The 24,663-nt window shown below is 36.4% G+C and overlaps 1 protein-coding gene across 1 annotated transcript in view; it reads left to right on the top strand.

The window, feature by feature from the left end:
- The window catches only part of CWC27 (CWC27 spliceosome associated cyclophilin), a 356,165-nt gene that overhangs the window by 179,394 nt on the left and 152,108 nt on the right, over positions 1 to 24,663 (top strand). Inside the window, exon 11 of the mRNA XM_001366393.4 lies at positions 22,502 to 22,608. Coding sequence (XP_001366430.1) covers positions 22,502 to 22,608 — 107 coding nt within the window. The remainder of the gene's footprint in view (positions 1 to 22,501; positions 22,609 to 24,663) is intronic.

The raw sequence follows: 24,663 nt of genomic DNA, 5'->3' as shown, positions 1-24,663 counted from the left end.
TTTTGTTTATTTTTTTCATAATACCAACTCGTCTTATTTATTAGTTCAATGGTTTTATTACTTTAAATTTAGTTCATTTCTCTCTTGATTTTCAGAATTTTTAATTTGGTTTTTAATTGAGGTTTTTATTTTGTTCTTTTTCTAATTCTTTAGTTGCATATCCAATTCATTGCTGCTTTTTCTCTATTTTATTGATGTAAGCATTTATAGATGTGAAATTCCCCTAAGTATCATTTTGGCTGCATCCCATAAATTTTGATATATTCTTTCCTCATCATTATCTATAATGAAATTATTGTTTCTTTGATTTTTTCTTTGACCCATCCATTCTTTAGGATCAGATTATTTAGTTTCCAAGTAATTTTTAGTCTTTCTCTCTGCTGCCCTTTATTGAGTGTAATTTTTATTGTGTTGTGGTTTGAAAAGTATGCATTTAATGTTTCTGCTTTTCTACATTTGGATGTGAGGTTTTTATGTCCTATTATGTGATCAGTTTTTATGAAGATGTCATGTACTGCTGAGAAAAAGGTATATTCCTTTCTATTCCCATTTAGTTTTCTTCATAGATCTATCATATCCAACTTTTCTAAAATTCTGTTTACCTCCCTAACTTCTTTATTGTTTATTTTTGGGTTGGATTAATCTACTTCTAAGAGGGGAAAAGTTTGCTACTGGTAATATTCTACTATTTTTTCCTGTAATTCATGTAACTTTTCCTTTAGGAATCTAGGTGTTATGCTATTTGGTGGAGATATGTCTAATATTGATATTGTTTCATTGTCTTAAGGTACCTTTTATCATGATGTAATTTCCTTCCTAATCACTATTTTGATTAGGTCAGTTTTTAATTTTGCTTTGTCTGAGATCATGATTGTTATCGCTGCTTTTTTTTACTTTTGTTGAGGTATAGTAGATTCTGCTCTAACCTCTTACTTTTATTCTGAGTATGTGTCTCCCACTTTTAAAAGTGTTTCTTATAGATAGCATACTGTGGGATTCTACTTTTTAATCCACTGCTATCCTTTTCTGTTCTATGAATGAGTTTATCACATTCACATTCACAGTTATGATTACTAATTGTGTTTCTCTCCATCTTATTTGCCATGTTTGCTCTTCTCTCCTTTTAGCTTTACACTGTTCACAGATGTTTTGTTTTCAATGACCACATCCCCCAATTCAGCCATCTTTTCCCTCCACCCCACCACTCCATTTTATTCTCCCTACCTTCCTACTTCCCTATTAGGAAAGATGTTTCTATAGCTGACTCAGTGTGGTTGTTATTCCCACTGTGATCTAGTTCCAATGAGAGTAAAGTTCAAGCATAGCCACACACCCACACTCCCCACCATCTTCTCCTCCACTGTATTTGCCTCTTATGTATCTATTATTGAGAAATATTTTACCCCCTTCTATCTCTCCTTTTCTCCCCATATGTAACTCTTCCCCCCACCCCTCTCTCTTTTTTGCAGGTGAAAATATTAGCCCATCTTATTTAGCTATATTACATCTGTACTAGAGATGGAAACTTGGTGAATTATAGTAGGGGAAATTTAGATGTTGCACCAGGAAGTAAGCAAAAGAAAGAGGCTGAATCTTGAACCCCTCCCCTATACTCCTTCCTGTTTCTTCCTTCCCAACTGTCTTGATGGAAATTTTCTCACAGATGGTAAATTGTAAAATTTCCCACTAATAATCAGTCCTACAAACTAGTGCTTTAATTAAAGGATCTTTTATTCTTTGAGGAGGAGGGGATAAGATGAGGCTGGGGAAAGAGGGAAATTAGGGTTCCCCTAATTCTAAATTATCTTGTTGATTGAAGGCTTTTGAAATAAAAGTCTCTTCAGAAAATTAAAAACAAAAAAACAAAAAAAACAATATCTCCCCATAAGGGTAGATAATAACAGCACTGCTAACAAGTCTTTTCTGGGCAAAACCAAATCTCTCTTCAGCTCACAGTATAAGTAGAAGGCAATGCCCAGAGAGGAGATGAAAGGGGGTCCTTCTTCCACCTTCAGGCAGAAACAGCCAAGTGACTTCCCAGGCAGCTGGAGCCCCTAACTGCCTCTCCCTCAAACTTCCATTGGAACAGTCTCTTCCCTCCTCCAATGATTTGTGTATTCCAAATGTTCTGAGCTCTCATTGCTTTTCAGATCCAACTTTTTGTCTTTGTCCAAATTTCTTCAATCAAACTTCTTTCTATCTATCTATCTATCTATCTATCTATCTATCTATCTATCTATCTATCTATCCTTCTGATCTAATAGTGATAAAGTTTTTAATTATCTTAGGTACTTTAGGTATCTTGCATACTTTATGTACCTCACTTTTCAATTATCATAAATGTATTAATTAGTTCAATTGCCACTTTCCCAGGTATGAATTCACTCAATTTAACCTTATCAAACTCTTGAAGTTTTCGCTTTATCTTTTTAAGCTTCTCTTGAGTGTTGAATTTGCTCATCAAATTTTCTTATCAGCTCTGATTTTTTGGTCACGAAAGTCTGAAATTTCTCTTTCATGCAGCTGTTTCGTTCAGTTACCAAATTCCCCCATTGTTCCAATTCACAACTTTGCCACATCCTCTCCAACATTCATTAGTTTCCTTTGCTGTCATGTTAGCCAATCTGCTAGGAGTGAAGTTGTACCTCAGAGTTGTTTTGATTTGCATCTCTCTAATTATGAGAAATTTAGAACACTTTTTCATGTGCTTATTAATATTATTAATTACATATATGTAAACATATATTATTATATTATTAATAACAAAAATGATTTCTTTATCTGAAAATTGCTTATTCATGTCCCTTGCCCATTTATCAATTGGGGATTGGCTTCAGTTTTTGTACAATTGATTTAGCTCCTTATAAATTTGAGTAATTAGATCTTTGTCAGAGGTTTTTGTTATAAAGATGTTTTCCAAATTTGTTGCTTTGCTTCTAATTTTGGCTGCATTGCTTTTTAATTATTTATTTTACATTTTGTAATTTTTTCTAACTCTTGCTTGGTCTTAAAATCTTTCCTTTCCCAAAGATGTGACAAGCATACTGTTCTGTGTTCGTCTAATTTACTTATAGTTTCTTTTTATATTCGTCATTCACCCATTCTGAATTTATCTTGGTATAGGGTGTAAAATGTTGATCCAAACCCAATCTCTCCTGTACTGTCTTCCAATTTTTCCCGGCAGTTTTTATCAAATAGGGGATTTTTGTCTCCAAAGCTGGGGTCTTTTGGTTTATCATAGACTGTCTTACTAAGATCACTTACCCCAACTTTATTCCACTGATCCTCCTCTTTCTGTCTCTTGTCCAGTACCATATTGTTTTGATGACCACTGCTTTATAGTATAGTTTGAGATCTGGTACTGCTAGGCCCCTTTCCTTCACATTTTTTTTTCATTATTTCCCTGGATATCCTTGATCTTTTGTTCTTCTAGATGAACTTTGCTATTTTTTTTTCCTAATTCATTAAAAATGTTTTTTGGTTGTTCAATGGGTATGGCACTAAATAAGTAAATTAGTTTGGGTAGAATTGTCATTTTTATTATGTTAGCTCAACCTACCCATAAGCAATTAATGTTTTTCAAATTATTTAGATCTACTTTTAATTGTGAGGAAAGTGTTTTGTAGTAGTGTTCATATAGCTCCTGTTTTTGTCTTGGCAGATAGATTCTGAAGTATTTTATATTTTCTAGGGTGATTTTAAATGAATGGAATTTTTCTTTCTAATTTTTCTAATTCTTGCTGTGTTGTGTTGGAAATATATAGAAATGCTGATGATTTATGTGGGTTTATTTTGTACCCTGCAACTTTTCTAAAGTTGTTGATTATTTTGACTAGCTTTTTAAAAAAATTTTATTTGGTCAATTTCAAACATTATTCCTTGGTTAAAAAAATCATTTTCTATTCCTCCCTCCCCTAACCCCACTTTTCTCGTAGCTGACGCACAATTCCACTGGGTATTACATGTGTCCTTGTTCAGAACCTATTTCCATGCTGTTGATGCTTGCACTAGGATGTTCATTTAGGATCTATATCCCCAATCATATCCCCCTGGACCCATGTAATCAAGCAGTTGTTTTCCTTCCATGTTTTAACTCCCACAGTTTTTCCTCTGAATGTGGGTAGTGTTCTTTCTCATCCCTCCGGGTTGCTCATGATCACTGCATTTCCACTAATGGAGAAGTCCATTACATTCAATTGTACCACAGTGTATCAGTCTCTGTGTACAATGTTCTCCTGGTTCTGCTCCTCTCACTCTGCATCAATTCCTTGAGGTTGTTCCAGTCCCCATGGAATTCCTCCACTTTATTATTCCTTTGAGCACAATAGTATTCCATCGCCAACATATACCACAATTTGTTCAGCCATTCCCCAATTGAAGGGCATCCCCTCATTTTCCCAATTTTTTGCCACCACAAAGAGTGCAGCTATGAATATTCTTGTACAAGTCTTTTTCCTTATTATCTCTTTGGGGTACAAACCCAGCAGTGCTATGGCTGGATCAAAGGGCAGACAGTCTTTTAGCACCCTTTGGGCATAGTTCCAAATTGCCCTCCAGAATGGTTGGATCAATTCACAACTTCACCAGCAATGAATTAATGTCCCCACTTTGCCACATCCCCTCCAGCATTCATTACTTTCCCTTGCTGTCATGTTAGCCAATCTTCTAGTTGTGAAGTGATACCTCAGAGTTGTTTTGATTTGCATCTCTCTGATTATAAGAGATTTCAAACACTTTTTCATGTACTTATTAATATTTTTTATTTCTTTGACTGAAAATTGCCTATTCATGTCCCTTGCCCATTTTTCAATTGGAGAATGGCTTGATTTTTTGTACTCCATAATCATCCATCTCTAATATCCATCATAATACAGGAAAACAATTAAGTCTAACTGATTGACAAAATAACAAAGTTGCCATACCCTACACCCATGGTGGTGTTCCTATAGGACACATGACATAGGGGGGTACTCAGAGCCTTCTCTGTGGTCACGCATGTCCATTGCCCCAGCAGAGACTTTGCTAGAGTTTGTTACTAGAAAGCCAGAAGGACTCGGGGCTGGGCTTCTTCCCTCCCCTTCTCCACAGGCTCTTCCCTCTAAAAGGTTTGCTATCACTGCCCTATACCTATTACAGTTGAAAGAACATTGAATCTAGAATCAGAGGAACTGTGTTCAAAATCCATCTCTACAGCTGTCTATGTGACCTTGGCCAAATCCCTTATTCTCCATAGGCCTCAGTTTCCTCATCCGGGATTTTAGTTAGAAAACTTCTGCTGTCTTTTTCATCTCTAAATCTTTGATCTATGTGTGAAATAATTGTAATTGTGTTATTTGGTTCTGCTTTCTTCTGATAAGCCTCCCCATGTTATTCCAAATTTCTCATATTCACTTTTTTATAAAAATATTTATTATATTTATATGCTACATTTTTACCATTCCTTATTCTGTGAGTACTTGCTGTGCTTCCATTCTTTTTAGTGACTACAAAGGGTTCTACTATGAACCTCTTCTATATGTAACTTCTTTCTTTCATTAATTTTCTTCAGTATTTACCTAGTAATGGAATCAGAGGGTATGAATAGATGAAGTAACTATTTGAGAAATCTGTTTATTATAAAGGAACTTTATATTCTTATACCTGCCTGACAAAGAGTATTAAAATGTAGTAATTTTTCTTATAAAGTTTCAGCTAATATCTTAATGGTTGGAACAATTCACCATTCTACTAACCTTGTTTTAGTTTCCATGTCTTCTATAAGACATGGATGATATTAGAAATTAAGTCTTGTTATATTAGTTTAGAGATAAGAAGTGAAGAAGCTGGCTTGAGAAAAAATTGGAGTTTGAAACAGAGTTGAGACAGTGTCGGTTTCAAATGTTGACTGTGTGTGGGATGGGATAACGGTTTTTCTGTGGCAGTTGGTCTCTGGCAGTTACATTCTCTCAGAATGTTGGGAAGAGGCAACATCTTTTCTCTCTCCTCACTGTCTGAGGTAAAAGGAAAGGAGGGAAATACCTGAAGGAGCTAAGTGATTTCCTTTTCCACCTTGGGAAACACTAGTGACTGTCTATTACTGTTACATAAATTCTTTTTATATCTGAGAAGACCAAAGAAAGACCTGGTCTTTGGTTTGGATTCTGAGTCTTTTAAGGCGCTCAGAGTCCTAACTTGGTTTTTTCTGAGGCTCAGCCAGCTAGCTTTTGTTATTTTTTAACTTGGAGACAAAGTTAAGAAGTATAAGGATAATCGTGTTTAGTTTATTGTAGAATAGTGAAAATTTGGGTTAGTGTTTAGTTTATTGTAGAATAGTATAAATGTGGGTTAGTCAGATCAGAAAGGATCAGTGTAGTGTGTGGGAACAGGAGAAACAGTTTTTTTCAGAATCAGAGAGTTTTATTTGGGTGGAGTTAGAATCCCTTAGAGTTAGAAATCCTTTTTTATCCTTATATTCTCAATAAACGTTTATTTTTATATAACAAGAGTCTCCTTAGTGTCCTTGCATCTAGCCCTGAAGAGAAATTCACTTATGAGCTTCACTTCAATTATATAAAGTGAAGATACTTTGTAATCACAAGCAGAGTATCTAATCAGTTTGTAATCAATAATCAATTAATTTATTATATTTTTACACTTCCATCATTGACTATTTTCATTATTTGTTTTTTGATTTGAGAAGTGGAGCCTAGATTTTTAATTTGTATTTTTCTTATTAGTGATTTAGTTTATTTTTTTATGTTATATTATATACTTTAATGTAGCCATTAATTTCTTGTACTCATTCTGAAAAAGATTTTTTTTAACATATTCATTGACTGCTTATCCATAAGGAAATAAATTTTGGTCTTAAAATGTTTGTGTCAATTCTTCACATATCTTGTTTAGCAGATTTTTAAGCAAATACTGTTAAGAAATACACATTTTTCTGGTAATGGATATTTGCTCCTCATATCTTACCTGCATTGCTTTTGTTGAAAGCAGACAGGCACAGAAATAACAAGCAGAAGTATAAAATTTGCCATCAATCTGAGCCATATGACTTCATAAAACCAAACACTACCTAACCCATTCCACTATGCTCTATGAAATGTCTTCTTAGGCAACAAATTTCTCATAACACACTTGTCTCCAGCCTGATCAGTAATCTCCTTTGTGAAGAGGAGTGGTGCCCTCTACTCAATGGTAAACATTCTCATACTTTCATATCCTAGTGATTCCAGATCCCTGTAGGTCGTGATTCCCAAACCCATGACCCACCTTATCTCACATTTCTTTATTCCCATCCCTCTCAATTCTCCCATCCCAGGTTTTTAAAACCTAATTCCCCCCAGATTACACAGATTCTCTCCCTACCCTTTCTAGTTCTGGCTGCATCTTCACTCATTGCTTTTGACTCATTGATCAAGGTGGAGGAGTTGGAGTACTCTTTGCTCTCCATTGTCACTCTAGATTCTCCTCTCAGTATTCTTCCTCACTCAGTAATATCTCCTCCTTTGAGGTTCTTGCTATTCCTACCCACCACCTAATCAAAAATCCTGGTGGCTTTTGTCCTCTTCTTTCCTTACTTTAGTTTGGTACATGGCTCAGTTTTTCTCTACCTGAAAATTCCTGTTTTCATACTAGGGTCTGACAACTCAGTTATCTAACCCACTCACTTCTAATGAGCTACTCCTCTACTCTACCTCAGCCACACACAAAGATAGTCATATCTTTTGTCTTGTCACCACTCATATGTACCTTCTTTTATTTAAGATCTCTTAACACCCCTTTATGTGACCATAATCTATTGGCTTTTTACCTCTTTCTCTGCATTTCCTTACAAATCTGTCATTTGTTTGTACCATGACTTCTAATCCCATGGCCTTTCATTTTTCTCTTAGGCTGTATTTCCTGTACTAACCACTTTCTCTACTTTTCCTCATTTTGACCCTTTGGTAAAGCAATTCAACTTCACACTAGAAGCCCTAGCCTACTTTTTTCCAGTGACACCCAACCAAGCTTCAGCCTTCTATTCTCCCACTATTCCTTACCTTCACTCCTATATATATATATAGTTACTGAATGAAGGTAGAGGAAATCACACAGCCATTCAGATTGGGTCTACTACAACTTTGTTATATAGCCTTAAACAATTTTACTGTACTTCTCTTATCAACTCAGTATCCTTGTAATAGTTCAAGGAATTGAAGAAGTACTGGGGATAAGGAAGGTTTTGTAACAGAGAATGGAGGAGTTGAAGGGATATAGGGAATATGGATGCTGGTGAGGTAAAAGTAGAGAGATACCCCCTGCTGAGAGACTATGTTTGAAAAATGGGGTTCCTGAGAAATGGACCACTTATGATAGCCCGAGGGGATGTCTTCTCCATTGATTGATGTTGATATCCCAGAGGAGGTAATCATGGAACCCTCCTGAGGGACATGGCTCCCTCCAGACCAAGGTCTCCTGGCAGGGGTCCAATAAGGACTATTTATGGTTGAATGGCTGTCCTTGGGTTCAGGTCTTACTATGTCCCCCTGAAATGATAGTCCTCTTATCTGATTGTGGCTTATTTAACTCAAGGTGAATTTAATAACAAGTTTGGCATGGGAAGAGGGAATCGGGATTTCCCTAGATTGGGTTTGAGTCTTTCTCATCTTTTGAGCTGAGGCCAGACCTTGCAGGCTGGTGGAAGGCTTCTTTTATTCCTGTCTATGCTAATCTGTGCTAGTTTTTTCTTAAGTTCAAAATCTTTAGCAGTAGACAGCAAGAGGAAGAAAAGGTTCTGACCTTCAGAGCTGGTTGGGCCTGTCTCTTTGGGCTGATGCCCCTAAAGACCGGCCTTACAGTTCAAACCACTCCCCTTAAATCCTTTTGTTTGATGACAGGATCACAGGAACCCAGGTAGAGCACACAGTTGGGAAAATTCAGAAATAGAGGTACTTCTATCGAGATATGGGGAGAGAGTGCTACTTCCAGTCCGAGGGCCAGGAAAGAGAGTGCCCTTTGAGAGCAACTGTCACTTTCCAAGTCTCCCTCTTCCTGCCCCCCAACTGTCATTGTTGTTTATTAATTTCAGTCTAACCTTCCAACTGCTGTTTGCTCCACCTCAGGGGCAGAAAATCCAGAGTCCAGAGCTTGATTCAGTTTTCCTTTCCACATCCCTTTCTCCACAGCAGCTCTTCCAAATGTTTTCATCCCTCTTCAAAATCTCTTGTAGCTCTTTTCCTCCCTGTCCTCTCAGCTGAGATCCTTGACTCATATTTTAACAGGAAAAAAAATGAGGCCATTTGTCCTCTTCTCCTTTCTTACCTATATCATATTGCTCATATACCTCTGCCACTATTTCCTCCTTTGCCCCTGTCTCACATGATGAGTTGGCCTTATTCCTTATCAAATCCTTTTGCTTGTTCAAGAGATTCCCATTTCCTCCAACAGATTGTCCGCTCTGTCATCCCCACTCTCATTTATTTCCAATTTCACCGTATTCACTAATTCATTTCCTATTGCCTTCAAACATACCTATGTCTCTCCCCTCATGAAAAAATCCTCACATGTTGATCATTCTTTATCTCTTTTGCCTTTGTAACTAAACTCCTTAAAAGGCCATCTACAGTAGATGCCCCTACTTTCTGTCCTCTCAGCCTCTTAAAATGCAGCTTCCAATCTTATCATTCCACCTAAACTGATTCTCTAAAATTACCAATGATGTCTTGGTCACCAAATCCAATGACCTCTATTCTCATTCTTCTTGGCCTCTTTGTAACCCATGATACTGTGGATCATATTCTTCTCCTTGACCCTTTCGAATTTTTGTGGACACCACTCTCTTCTTGGTTCTCTACCTACCTGTCCTTGTGACTTTTTTTGCTGGATATTCATTCAGATCACTCTCACTGACCCTGTGTCTTGCAGGGTTCTTTCCTGGGCCCTGTTTTCTTCTCCCTCTATACTACTTGGTGATCTTATCAACTCCTTTGGATTTTATTGCCATCTTTATGCTCATGAGTTCCAAATCTACATATCTTCCCCCAACCTCTGTTTATCCAAATACCTTTCAGACATCTGAAACTAGATGTCCAGTTTAAACTCAATGTGTCCAAAATGGAACTCATTATTTTTACCCTTAAATAATGATCCTTCTTACTTTCCCTATTACTGTAGAGGGCATCACCATCTTCCCAGCTCCTCAAGCCAACTCCTAGGACTCATTCTGGATTCCTCACAATCTCCTACACTCCATATCTAATCTGTTGCCAAGAACCTGTCTTTTCAAATTTATAACATCTCTCAAATATTCCCCCTTCTCTCCTCTGACAGTGCCACTACTCTGGTGTAGTCATCACCTCACTACTGGACTCTTGTAATAGTCTGCTGATGAATCTGCCTTAGGGTTCTAAACACTGCAATTTATGCACCAAATAGCTACTAAAATGATTTTCCTAAAGGATAAGTCCTGACCATGACACTTTCTCTTGTTCAGTAAGTTCCAAACAAAATCCTCCAACATTTAAAGCCCTTTACAACCTAGCCTCCTCCTTCCTTTGTAGCCTTCTTAAACTTTACTCTTTGATATCTTCATGACATTAGATATTCAAACCAGTGATATTGGTCTCCCTGCTTTTCCACAAACAGTATATTTCATATCTTTTATCTGAGCATTTTTGCTGACTGTTCCCCATGCCTAGAATACTCTTCCTATTGGCTTCAGTGAAGTACCAACTATAATCCTGCCTTTTATAGGAAGCCTTTTCAACTCCTCTTAATTCTAATGTCTTCTATCTGTTAATTATTTCCTTTTTATCTTCTATATGGCATGTTTGTATGTCTCCCTATTAAACTGTGATCTCCTTGAAGATAGGGGCTTTATTTTGCATCTTTTTTGAATCCAATCCTTATTGGATAAACATTTTTTAAAGTTTAATTTGAGCTTACTTGGAAATTTAAAAAAATCAAGTCATGAATGCAAAGTAGCCAACAGAAGTGAGTGGGCTTGTGGGGAGGAGCCAGATCTGCTTCCTGGAAGAGTAAGTTGTCAATGCTGTTGATGACTAGATCTAAGGAACCAGCAGAAAATACAGTGCAGATTCAGCTAAGAATTCAAGGAAATAGAATGTGCAGACAAGTCTGACCTAAAGCAAAGAATATATATCTATACACACACACACACACACACACACACACACACAAATTTCCCTTACTAGTGCCCTTACTTGCACACTGGTAACCTGTCCTTTAAAGCTTTGTCATTTGATCTTAAGCTTACCCTCCTTGTTTTTTGGATATCTTTTAGCTAGTGAAAACCCCTACATGATGCTTATATTTTCCACCTATGAAAGATGCTGGTCATGGAGAGAGTTCCTCTAAGTGTTGAAGAATATATGCCAAATACAGTGATTTTAATTGCTGTGGAGTTTCCTAGGAATTTTCCCAACTTGTTCAACTACTTCTTAAGTGTCTTGATATGAGATAGTAAGACCATATCTTCAGGAGAGAGGAGTGTCCATTACAATTATAAGAATTTTTTTAAAACATAGGTAGCTAATTTCCCTAACCAATTTGCTAACAAGGGTTTCAGGTACATTTCAATAGAACCATATTCTTATTAGCAAAACAAGACCTTTGGAACAAACACATCAACAAAGAATTTTAACTAATTTTATCATCAGGAGAAAAGTAATGATTTGTGGTCTCTGCTATAACATCAACAAATTAGAAAGTATAAAGCCTTTAATCCTTTTTTGGAAAATAGTAGAAACTAGTCCAAAAAGTTTACTTTAGTCTATCCCTCACAATTATTACTGTCCAAAGACTTAAAAAAATTAGAGTCCCCCCAAAAAAACAACCCAAAAAACCCAACAATAGGTGGGAATAACAAGGGTTCTTGCCAAAACAAAACTATAATTCATAGTATTAACACTTTTTCTCGGATGTATTCGATCTCACTGTAATAAGTTGCATAATCCTTTTGACACTGATCAGTATATGAAGGCCATGGAATCTGTAAACTGATAAATTTTTTGGACTAATATTTTTAATCCATATGAGTATGATCAGTTTAGATGAAAATAATATCAATGAAATGTTTATAATCCAGTAAGAGGATTAATTGTAGATAATTATAAAAATACATAATCCTATTCACTCTGACCCAACTTAAAGAGAAAATCCCTAAGAGCAGAAAAGAAAAGCAGTTAGTTCCTCTAGTAAGGAATATTTTATAGGAAAAAGCCCCAGTGTCTGAGGTTTCTGAAGTCATTTGTCCTTTCAGGTAGAAACATGTAGGGAAAAAATGACATTTGTCTGGCCTATAAAACAAACCCATAATTTGGCAGCATAAGGCAATGTGTACTCCAAACTCATAATTTTCATTCTCATTTTAACAGCTTTAAATATCTTTCAGTGCCAAAGAACAGAGAAAATTAGATTCTTGAACCCTAAAATTATACTGATCTAGAGGCCAGTTTATAAATCTTGTTTTTCATCCTAGACATAGATTCTGAGCATCCACAGAAGGTCTTTTTTGCATGAATTTGAATTTTTGACACCGTTACAAATCTTTCTCATTTAATAAATGCAAAACCAAAAAGAAAGGAATTTTGGATCCTCTTTGTTGACCTCAATCATAATTATTCACTTTGAAATCTATTTCAAAAGAACCATAATTTCATTATTTCATTCCTCTATTGATACAGTCACAACCCTTTTCTGCTTTATGAGTTGCTGTCACCAAACAAACAAAAACAGAATAAATAAGTGTCTGTTGCTTGGATCTGTCTTCTAATAAGTAGTTTTTCTCCCCTTAGTTATACATGAGTAATAGAAAAATATCCTGGTACACGAAGCCTAGTTAGATTTAACAGAGTTCACATTACTAGCACTCTCATTTACAGAGGAAGGAGCTAAGATCCAGAGAGGTTGTGACTTGCTCAAAATGACACAGTAGTAGAGCCAGGATGAGATTTCATGACTTATAATTTCTACTCCAAAGCTTTTATTATTAATTTTTTTAATCAAAGACAGAAAACTCTGCTTGGGCATTAAAATACTACCTGCATCCATAGATTTCAGCAAGACAAGTAGAAATAAAGTTAGTTTTGTGATTTGTCAAGGCATTCACTTAGCTCTTTTTAAAAATTGAGTTTAGTTTTTATTCTGATTTTTATAAACACCAAGTAAAATGACTTTCCATATATGTCACAGAACAAGCGATTTTATATGAAACTTCAAATTTCAATTATGTAGAGTTTGCTTTTACCAGTGTTCTTTCCATTATATGTATTGCCCTCCCCAAGCCTTATAAATTCATCCTCTTGGACCATAAACTCTAAAAGTATAAAACTTGTTTCAGTAAGGTGATGAAGAATCCATCTGTTACAGTGAAATGTTATCTATCACCTTTAATACAATGTTTTAATAGTGCCAGAATTTTAGTTACCTTAAAACACAAACTGTTAATGAATCTCAAAATTCATGCTATACAATATTCTGCTGCCATCATGAGCTCATGAACAACTTTACTGTAGTTTCTCAAATTTAAATCAACTGTAATACTTTTATGTCATATATTATTTTAGATTTACAAATGATTGGTGAGTTATAAAACCCTCTACTAATTTTTACACAAAGTATTCATAACTAAAAGTTATTTCACATACATATGTAAAGTAAGGCATGGAGAAATTTTTCATCCACCTTTGCAAGGTTAAAGAATATCAACTATATCTTCAGGATTCCTGTTTGTATTTCTTTTTCCTGGTCTCCAGGAGTTACAGTGCATCGGAAAGGTCCAGACAGATGCATGAGAAATTTGGGGAGAGGTTTACTTATAGAAAAGAATATTTTTTAAAGGTGCATAGAGGACATTGCAACTGAATGGTACCTTGAAATAAAGATTTCAGTACTTAGAGGTACAGGTGTGGAGAAGTTAGAGGTGATGAGATTTGGACTCGGGTCAGCTTTGGGGAAGACATGGTACACGTGTACAGCTGGCACTTGGGTAGCTGCTCAGTTCTCCTCTTCCCAGCACCCAAGAACATTTTTTGGATGCTCCACCCCTCTCTCCTATCCCCCAAAGCAAGTACTTTCTCCCTCAACTCAACTCTCTTTGGTAATTGGGGAGGAGGAACTTACAGAAAGCTTGAATTTACCCTCTGGGCACAATGAGGAACTAGATAGTCTCTAAGATCCATTTTTACTTTAACTATGTACTTCATACTTAGCCTAGAGCTCACTGCTCAATCTTTTATCATTATTTTAAGGTCAGTTGATTTCAGTTTACATTTAAATGATGTAGACATTTTTATCAGTGTCATTAAGGCTGTAAATTAAGTTGAAATAAGCTAAAAAGATGAGAAAGTAGATTTCATATCAGAATGAATAGATTAAAAACTATTAACTATAGCAACTTACTTTTTTCAACTGAGTTCAAGTATGCACACACACACACACACACACATACACATCTTGGGTTAACGGTAGCTCCTAAAAGTATAAAATTACCTGCATATTATTTCTGGCATTTATCCAGTTGGCTTCTTTTTTCCATTCTGTTAATATGTGCCAAGATTTCCATTTAATTTCAATAAGATTTAACACTTATAAATGGTCTTAATTTGCTTGGTATAACCATTTGAGTTAACAGATGTGCCATTTTCCCATTTATAAAATGTCTCCGCCAGATATGTGGAAATTTAGCCAAAGGGAAATGAAAAGTTTCATATGTCTGATCATCTTCCTAAATATAGGTTTTTAAAATTAAATCCATTTAAGACTCGATTTTTTTTTTTGCTTAACAATTTATATTTTATTCTGTTGGTAGGTAGTAGAAGTAGTTTTGGTTTATCAGCTTTTGCTTAGACTATTGCAAAAGACTCCTAATTTGTCTCCCTATATTAAGTCTGTCCGTACTCCAGACGATCCTCAACATAGAGAGCAAAGTAATTTTGTTAAGGATAGACATCTGACTATGTCCTTCCCCTACTTAGTCAGTTCCAGTTGCTCTCTATTGCCTATAATGTGATGATAATATTAATAATTATGAAGTGTTTTAATGTTTACAAAGTTCTATCAATATATTAGTTCATTTGAATATAATACTCAGAGGCAGCCAAGTGGCACAGTGGATAGAACATTGAGCTTAGAATAAAAAAGACCAGAGTTCAAATCCCACCTCAGACATTTACTAGCTATGTGACCTTGGACAACTCTGTCTCATTATCCTTGTCTATAAAATGGGAGTGATAATAGCACCTACCTCCCAGAATTGTAGTGAGAATCAAATGAGATAATATTTATAAAGTGTTTAGCTTAGTGCCTGGCACATAGTAAGTGCTTAATAACTGTTTGTTCCTTTTTTCCTCCCTCACTTTCTCCCTCCCTTCCTTCCTTGCTCACAATCCTCTTAAAAATATTCTCCACCAGATCCTCCTTAATTCCAGTTCCTGATGAAAAGATACTTCTTCTGCTTGCCAAAGTCATCCCCTCTACATTTGTGATCCCATATACTTTCGTCTTCTTGTGCAGATTGTCCCACTGTCACCCCTGCTCTCTTTAATCTCCATCTTTCCCTATATTCGTTTTCTTCCACTATTCCCTACAAACATTCCAAAGTTTCTCTCATCCCCCCAAAAATGCTAATTAGATTCTACTATGGCAATTAACTTATATACATATAAAATCTGATAAACTCCATGAAAAAAACAAACTACATTTAGTGCCTCCATTTTTCCCACTTTCTTCTCAGCCCTCTGTAGAATGTCTTCTGAATTTATCATTCAACTGAAACTCTGAAGTTACCAATGATCTCTTCATTGCCAAAATTTGTGGGCTTTTCAGGTCTCATGTTTCTTGACCTCTTTGGAGCAGTTGCTGTCTTTGACTATACTCCTGAATGGTCTTTCCTTTCTGAATTTTCCTGATGGCATTTCTGGTTCTCTTGCTGGATATTCAACTATATCTTGCCCACTAACTTGTTATTAAAGTCTCTGTCCAGTGCTTCCTTCTCTTGTCACTTAGGGAACTTTTCAACTCCCATCAGCTCAATTTTCATCTCTGTATAAATGATTCTCATATCTATATAGCCTGCCCAAATCTCTTTCCTAAGTTCTAGCCCTGCATCACTAACGGGCTATTGGACAGTTCAAACTAAATGTCCTATGTGGAATTCAAACTCTGTATGGAACTCGATTGAATTTTTCCCTAACCCAATCCCTCTTCAGTACTTCCCCTAATGCTATCAAGAACACTACCTTCCCATTCATCCACATTCTCAACATTAGTATCCTCCTCAGTCTCACCCCATGTATCCCATTAATTGACAAATCTTATAATCTATTTGTCTACGATATCTCTCATATATGTCCCCTTCTCTGTAATCACACAGCCACCATCCTAGTTCAGACCCTTATTACTTCTTGCCTACTCTATTGCAGTAGCCTCCTACATGGACTCTACCTCAAGTCTTTCCCTCTGCAATCCACCCTATACACTGCTGCCAAATTGATTTTCCTAAAGCATAGTGCACTATCAATGTCCAATATCTTCTTATTTCTAGGATCAAATATATAACCCCCCTTCTTGCATTTAAAGCTCTTCACAGCCTGGTACTTTCCTACCTTTCCTATTCTCACTGAAGTTCATGTCCCATTTTTGATACATATTATCTATATGACTCCTTTGAACCTCAGTTTTCTTATTTGTAAAATGAAAACAATGATACTTGTACTTCCTCATATTGTGAAGAAGACATAATATAAACAAACATCAAAGCAATATATGAATATATTACTCCTCATTAATCCAGTGAAAACTGAAGCTTTAGTCAACTGAGATCTTTTACAGGTTTAACATTTCCATATATGTGAAAATTTTGACTGATTCATCTGTGGTTTTAATAATCTATTTTTATTAAGGCAGCTGAAAATTCATCTGTACCTTCCTACTCTGCATTTTTTGTCTATGTTCTGGCATATATCCATACAGATAGTCAAACAGACAGACAGACAGACAGACAGACAGACATGGTATACACAAGTAAATAATTATAGTACAAATAAATAATGGACTCCATTTTTGTCCAGCTTGTTTTAGAATATTCTGGGTCCCAAATCTAGCTTCTTTCTAGTCCAGATCCAGAGTTTTTTTCATCATCTTGTCTGAACTTTGTATTTCTTTTATTACCTAGTAAAGTATTCTGCACTTATAAATAATTATCATTTGAATTGAATTGAGAACACCTATAGCACTTGGTTCCCTAAGCCTTAACCTGCTGCAGACTGAAGTACACCCCAGGTGATTTCCTGATTTCCAAAGCAGCAGCTCTCAGAGCCTCAGTGCTCAGTGCTCATTCCCAGATAAATAAAAACGTTTTCAGAATGATATATACAATGAGCAGAAGGCATTTATTTTTTAAAACCTATATCTTCTGTCTTAGCATTAATATTGTATTTTGATTTCAAAGCAGAAGAGTGGTAAAGGCTAGGCCAGTGATAGCAAGCAAAAAAGAACTCTTTGTTACAGTGTAAGTATTCAAACTAATAAAGTCTTTGTTTCATCTACCAAAGAATGCAAAATATTAAAGGCCACACAGAGGAACTCATAGTCATGTAAAAATTAAAATTAAATCTCAATAACAAAAATACTATATTTTAACTTTATTAATGATCATTAGAAATAAAGGAATAAAAGGGATACAAAATAAAGACCATGTGTCCATGGCTGCCTAATATCCCTTGTCTATAGGCAGTCTCCAGATGTAATGACTTTTCGTGCCACTGGACCCAGGCTTCCAACGCCGAGAGAGTGGGACTGTCTCTGTGCATCGGCTTTTCCACTTAAATCTTCATGCACAAGTGTCTTTGTGCACAAAAACACACAAAGACAATCGTCATCCTCGGTTACCAAGAGACTACTACTACTACAGGAAGTGATGTAAGGACAGGAAGTCTGTGGGCTCCCACGAAATGTAATTCTTTTTTTAGGGTAACAGATTATCAATTATACATCTCCCCCCCCAGATCTGTGGAAGAATAGTCTCTCCAATGGATCTTGTAATCATAACCAACTATGAAATTACAATAATTTGAGGATAAGAGAAAAAGAGAACAAAACCAATGATGGATAGGCCCATTGACAAAACAAAACAAAACAAAACAATAAAAAAACAGGAGGCTGTCCCCTTAAGCATAAGAGTATACATACAAAAACAAATGCATTCAACCCCACACATTTCAAATCACCCAATCCAAAGTTCTTCTGGTGCATTGTGTGGTCTGTGGAGGCATTTTCATGGTGCCTTCTCCAAACAGTTTGCTTTCTGGATTTGGAGAGATGGCATGTTTCTTATCCTAAAATTACTCTAAAAATTTTTTTTAACTTTGCATTTTAGAATAATAATACATCCCCCCCCCCCAAGGGGATGTTGAAAAACACAGGGATCACTTAGGGATGCATGGCTGAGTTATGAGGTATATAAATCAATTGACAAGAGAAATAAAAAACATCAAAAAAATCCAAAGAAAAAAGAAAAAATAATTTCTGGATGAAATATAGACTATCAAAATCTCATGTTTAAAATTTTTAAGTAAAGAAAAAATAAACCTATAACAGGTCCTTGAATCAGAGCCCAATTAAAGTGAGTTAAATAATTATGCATTTATCCAATCAGTAGCCAGGATTATATAAAGTTTGCCACACTATGAAAGGCAGAAAAAATTACAGGAGCCAGGTAGGCACCAAATTTGAGATACTTGGTAGAATGTGGGACAAGGAAGACCTTTCTTTGTCATATGTCAAAACAGCCGCAACCTCAAACCCCAAACAAGTTCAAGTCCTCTTGTCTTGGCTCAAAATTTCATGAATCCCATTGCAATTGGTTGGTCTTTTTGACCTTGTGCTCAATTGGTACTAAGCAGTTTAGCTTTGTGCTTCTTTGGCACTATGCAGTGGTTCTTTTTATATTCCCTTCTCCTAGAAGCAGACAGAATCATTAAGCAAAGCCCCATATTTCAAAAACAAAAACAAATAAACAAACAAAAAAACACCTTACCTTCTGTCTTGAAATTGGTTCCAAGGCAGAAGAGTGGTAAGGGCTAGGCAATGGGGGTCAAGTGACTTGCCCAGGGTCACACAGCTGGGAAGTGTCTGAGGCCAGATGTGAACCTAGGACCTCCCGTCTCTAGGGCTAGCTCTCAATCCACTGAGCTACCCAGCTGCCACTCATAATATTTTTTTTTAAATCAGTGGCATTATTTTTATAGTCTAAAGCTTTTTGGGTATACATTGTAATTAGGGCAAAAGTATTTTAAATTTATATTACTGCAAAAAAAAAGTTAAAGAAAATCTTCTCAATACTGGCAACATGCACTTCAAATACAAAAAAGGAGAGAAAAAATAAAACTGAAATAGTATATTGCACATGCAAGCAAAAACAATAATAAAAATGTTTTAAAAATAAAAAACATTACCCTGAGACAGTAGAGGGAGGAAGTGCCCACTTTGGGTGGCTAGACAGAGGGGTAGAACATGTAAAAAAATGTCCTCAGGCACTATGAAGAGGGGGAACGGAGCAGCCCTCTCTGTGCCTTTCTGGCACCCGTGCCACAGCTTCACTAACATGGTCTTAGAGTCTGAAGATAGTGCCATTCAGACTAACTTCTATAGAGACCCAGAATTATTATTTCAAGACAATAGTCCAGGGGTCCCCAAACTATGGCCTGTGGGCTACATGTGGCCCCCTGAAGCCATTTATCCAGCCCCTACCGCACTCCCAGAAGAGGCACCTCTTTCATTGGTGGTCAGTGAGATTACCTAGATTACCGTATGTGGCGGCATCACAAAGCACAGCATCGTTCACGTACAGTACTACTTCCGGTGACATCATCCTTTGGGTGGCGCCTTGTTCTGAGAGTAACTGAACGAGAAGAAGGCACCTCACAAAGGATTATGTGGCTGCATGATGGAAGATGTCTGCATGGTGAGTGGTGATCTGGGGGAGGGGATTCTGCACTGTGTATACTGCTGCCCAGTATAGTGGTGGCGGTGATGGGTCTGTGCAAGGTGTTACAGGCCCATCACAGCCAGCATTGCAGCCTGTTCTATCCCAAACAGCAGGATACAGTGTCACAGGTCCAACACCACCTCTATTACTACAGGCATCAGATAGTGGTGATCTGGCCTGTGACATCTGTGATGGGCCTCTACTGTGAGAAGCCCACCACTGCCACTGGGTGTTTTATAAGACACCCCCTGTTTTTTGGGGGGTTAAATTAATATAAGACAGTGTCTTATTTTCAGGGACCATGGTAGTACAATGGCCCTCATATTCCCTTATGTGCACAACATAATGGACCATTATGTTGTCAGTTTGTTGATTTAAATTTACTTGTTCTTTATTTTAAATATTTTATTTGTTCCCGTTTTGTTTTTTTACTTTAAAATAAGATATGTGCATTGTGCATAGGGATTTGTTCATAGTTTTTTTTTTGTTTTGTTTTTTTATAGTCCGGCCCTCCAACAGTCTGAGGGACAGTGAACTGGCCCCCTGTGTAAAAAGTTTGGGGACCCCTGCAGTAGTCTAAAGGCTCCTGCTCTCAATAAGAGGGTAAAAAGACCTAAGAGTTTATTTGATCTGTCTTCACTAGCTGTTCTCTTAAATCTCTCTTCCATTTTGTGGCTAAACTCCTTGAGTTTATAGTAAATACTTTTTTCCTTTTTTTTTTAAATAAAAATATTTTATTTTACCAGTTATATGCAATAACAGTTCTCCATATAAGTTTAGATGTTTCAGTAATGAATGTTTCCACTTCTTTTCTTCTCCCTCTCTTCTTAACTCTTTGCAGTCTAGATCTGACATCATCCTTTAACCATAACTACTCCAAAGTTTCTGGTGATTTCATAATTACCAAATCTAAAAGCCTTTTCTCAATCCTCATCCTTCTTGACCTCTTTGCAATCTTTAACAATCTTCTTTCTTCGTGATAGTCCCTTTTCTAGGTTTTTCATGACATCTTCCTCTTCTTGGTTCTACCTGTCTGACCACTTCTTCTTTGTCTCTTTTTCTGAATCTTCATACACATCATGCCTACTTCCAGTGTTCCCAAAGGCTATCTTGGACCCTTCGACATTCCCCTTCTATTCCAGTTCATTAACAATCTCATTAGCTACTATAGTTTTTTTCAGTTATCTCAATGCAAATGCTTCTTAGACCTGTTTACACCTCCGAGCCTCAAATCTCCAACTGCATATTAGACATCTCAAATTGGATTCCCCATAGATGTCTTAAACTCAACATGTCCAAAACTGAACTTACTACCTCCTTCTTCCAAGCCCTTTTTCCTTCTTAACTTTCTTTTGCTTTCAGAGATAACACCATCTTCCCATTCACCCAAACGTACAAATGTGTCATCCTCAAGTCCTCATTCTCTTACCCTTCCATATCCAATAAGTTGTTAAGTCTTTTCATTTCTACATTTCTAATCTCTCTCCTGTACAGCTATACACTGCCACTACCCTGATGCAGGTCCTCATCACCTCATAGCTAGAGTACTGCAATAACCTGTTTGTTGTGTCTCCCTGCCTCAAGTTTCTCCCCATTCCAATCCATCTTCTACTGAGTAGAATCTACTCAGCTATCAAAGAGATCTTTTGAAAGTACAGTTCTAGCCATGCCATCCACTAATGAATAAACTTCAGTGACTCCCTATTTCCTTTTACAATACCTTTCATTATTAACTCCTCCCTTTAGCTTTTAAAGCCCCCCACAGTCTAGACTCAACCAGCCTTTCCAGCAACATTGGACATGACTTATCCTGCATTCTGCATTTCAGGCAAATTGGCCTTCTCTTTGATCTTCACTCATAACACTTCATCTTCTCTCTCTATGCCTTCTTGCTGATTATCCTTCATGCTCAGAATTCACTCTCATTTCATAGCTACATCATAGAGTTCCTCTTAATCATTACTTATACATCCAGCTGTTAGTGTTCTCTATTCTATATATATTGAGAATATATATTCTAAATATACCTTGTATATTTAAATTGTGTGGCATATATTTGTATTTAATAATATTAAGTAATATCAATTAATTATTTACACTTATTAATATTAATCTATGATTTTAATGTTAGCTTCTATATATGTAGGAACTATTTCATCCTTTGTACCTGTGTCTATAGTGCATAGCATATAGTGGGTGCATAAAATTCCCTGATTCATTAACAGCTGCTTATTGAAAAACCTTTGAACTTAACCACTCTATATGAGCCTAAACCTTGGTTCTGGGTTATCCATTTATATTGCTTCTATGAAAGAATTTTATTTTTGTGTTTTTTTTTTACTTTTAAGCTGGCCTACTCACCTTTACTTCCTCAACCTATAGTTTGATGTGAATGAATTACTCTTATCCTTTTGTTGTTTACTTTAATCACTTGATGTCCATTAGCTATCAGTTCTGTTTTTTTTCTAAGAAGCTTTACTTTCTCATTATTGATTTATACTCATATGTGTTCTCTTTTTATAGTGAGGAACTCAAGAAAGAAGTCCGTCTCCTAAAGCGGGAGCTCTTAGCTGCAAAAAAAAAGAGAGAAGAGAGCACTTTTGCCAAACAAGCTGAAAAGAGAATAGAAGGTAATATTCAGTATAATTTATGAACTCTTTCCTAACACCTTGGATGTCATAAGAGTAAATTTCCTTATATGTTGTTTGGATAATGAGCAAGAGAAAGGTTTCTATAAAGAACTTCTCAAAATCTAATAAAAGTCAAGGTAATTATAATGTTATCACCACAACTATCATTCTTACTACTAGATAGTGCACAAAATATAGGCAATTACTTCAGTATATATCTGTGTTTAAAGAAGACCTGGGTTAAAATTCTGCCTCTACTATTTAAGTAGGACCTTCAGCAAGTCACTTAAGTGGCAAGTTTCTAGGCTTTAGTTTTATTGCTCCTCTGATGGAATTAGATTAGATGATTCCTAAGTCCCCCTTCCAGCTCTTACTATTATGCATCACAGTTTAAAAATTAAATTATCACATTATTTTAATTATATTTCAGTTCAGAGGTATTCCTTTTTTGTTTTGTTTTGGTTTGAGTATATGAGTGAAAGCAATAGAGACAGTGAAAAGAAGAATGAGATTCCATATACCTCAGGTAGAACTCTATACACACACACAAAAATGGATGGCCTCAGGAAGTAATGGATATCTCACCAAAGCCCCTCAAACAAAGATCATATGGCTCCCTCAAGTGTATTCTTAGAGGGAACTCTTGTTCAAGTGTTAGACTCGATGGCCTTCACAGTCATTTGTGAATGTGTATATATTTGAGGGTTGATCCATTTGCTTCTAAACTGGCAATATTCGCTTTTGTTTTTCCTTTCTGCAGTGTAATATATAGAAAATCTAACTGGTGATTTTGAGAAACTGGTTGATGTTATCTATGGCTATTTATAAAAGCTTGCTCTTTTCCTAAATATCTTTGTGACTTTTGTTGAACTAAAACATCTTTGGAGGAAACGATTTCACCAAAGAAAAGTTTAATTTTGTATAAAAATACTTAATATATAAAGTATATTAATAATCAGTTTCCAAAACCTTTGACTCCTAAACTGAATTTAACTTTTTTTCTTTTAAACTCATATCTTCTGTCTTAGAATCAATACTAGATAGTGGTTCCAAGAGCTGTAAGGGCGAGGCAATGGTGGCCAAATGACTTGTCCGGGGTCACACCGCTAGGAAGTGTCTGAGGCCAGATTTGAATCCAGGACTTCCCATCTCTAGGCCTGACCCTCAATCCGCTGAGCCACCCAGCCCCCTGCATTTTTTCTTTTTACAAAGGTGAATTAGCGTGTAATTCCAGTTAGTGTGGTAGGGGATTTGAGTCATATATATATTTGTCAGCAATGGCAAGATCAAAGATATGGCCATCTTTGTACATGTCTGAGGTATATTGGAAGAGCAGCTCATGGGAAGAGAGTAGGTTAAAGAACTGAGTGGTTGGGATGTTTAAGGGAGAATTTATATGTAGATTGAAGTACTCTTCTATGAGGACGGAGTTAAGAAGGAGAGGAAAATTGTAGACCAGGTATAGAACTCATTGAGGAAGGAATGGAAGTATCCTGAGAATCTGTAAGCAATAGCTACTAGCATTTTGATTGAGCAATAGATATAGTGTTGTGGGAGTAACACACCTAAGTTCATAGCAGAGTCTTGCCCCAAGAATGGAAGACTCAAATTCCATTCAATAGAGAAGAAAAGAATTTTATTTGAAGAAGTGGTTTATGATAGTATAATAGTCTAATAGCTGGTGGAATAATCTGGGAGCTAATCAGGTAGCCTTGGGACTGATGGACAAGCCCAGGGACTAAAAGAGTAGCCTCTTTGAACCTGATTGTATGGAGTAGCAGCTCCACTATAGAATGGCAGCTTCCACTTGCTGTGGTTCAGGGTTGGCATATTTATTGGGGTCTGGGAACTTGCCATCTCCCATTCCAAATTCAGGGAAAGGCATGTTTTGGGATTTGTGGCCATAGGGAATAAGGAGCATGTACAAGTTTAGGGGATTCTTCCAGAATGTCAGAGTTCCTAGTGCGCAGGTTCCATGTTCCCCCGTTATTCACCTTGGCATCATTTGTCAATGTGAGAGAGGTCTTGCTACCTTTCTAGAATGAGAACATCATG

This window comes from Monodelphis domestica, chromosome 3 (assembly GCF_027887165.1).
Source record: "Monodelphis domestica isolate mMonDom1 chromosome 3, mMonDom1.pri, whole genome shotgun sequence".
In the NCBI taxonomy this organism is placed as follows: Eukaryota; Metazoa; Chordata; class Mammalia; order Didelphimorphia; family Didelphidae; genus Monodelphis; species Monodelphis domestica.
Note: the sequence above shows the minus strand (reverse complement) of the source record. Positions and strands in the feature narration are given on the sequence as shown.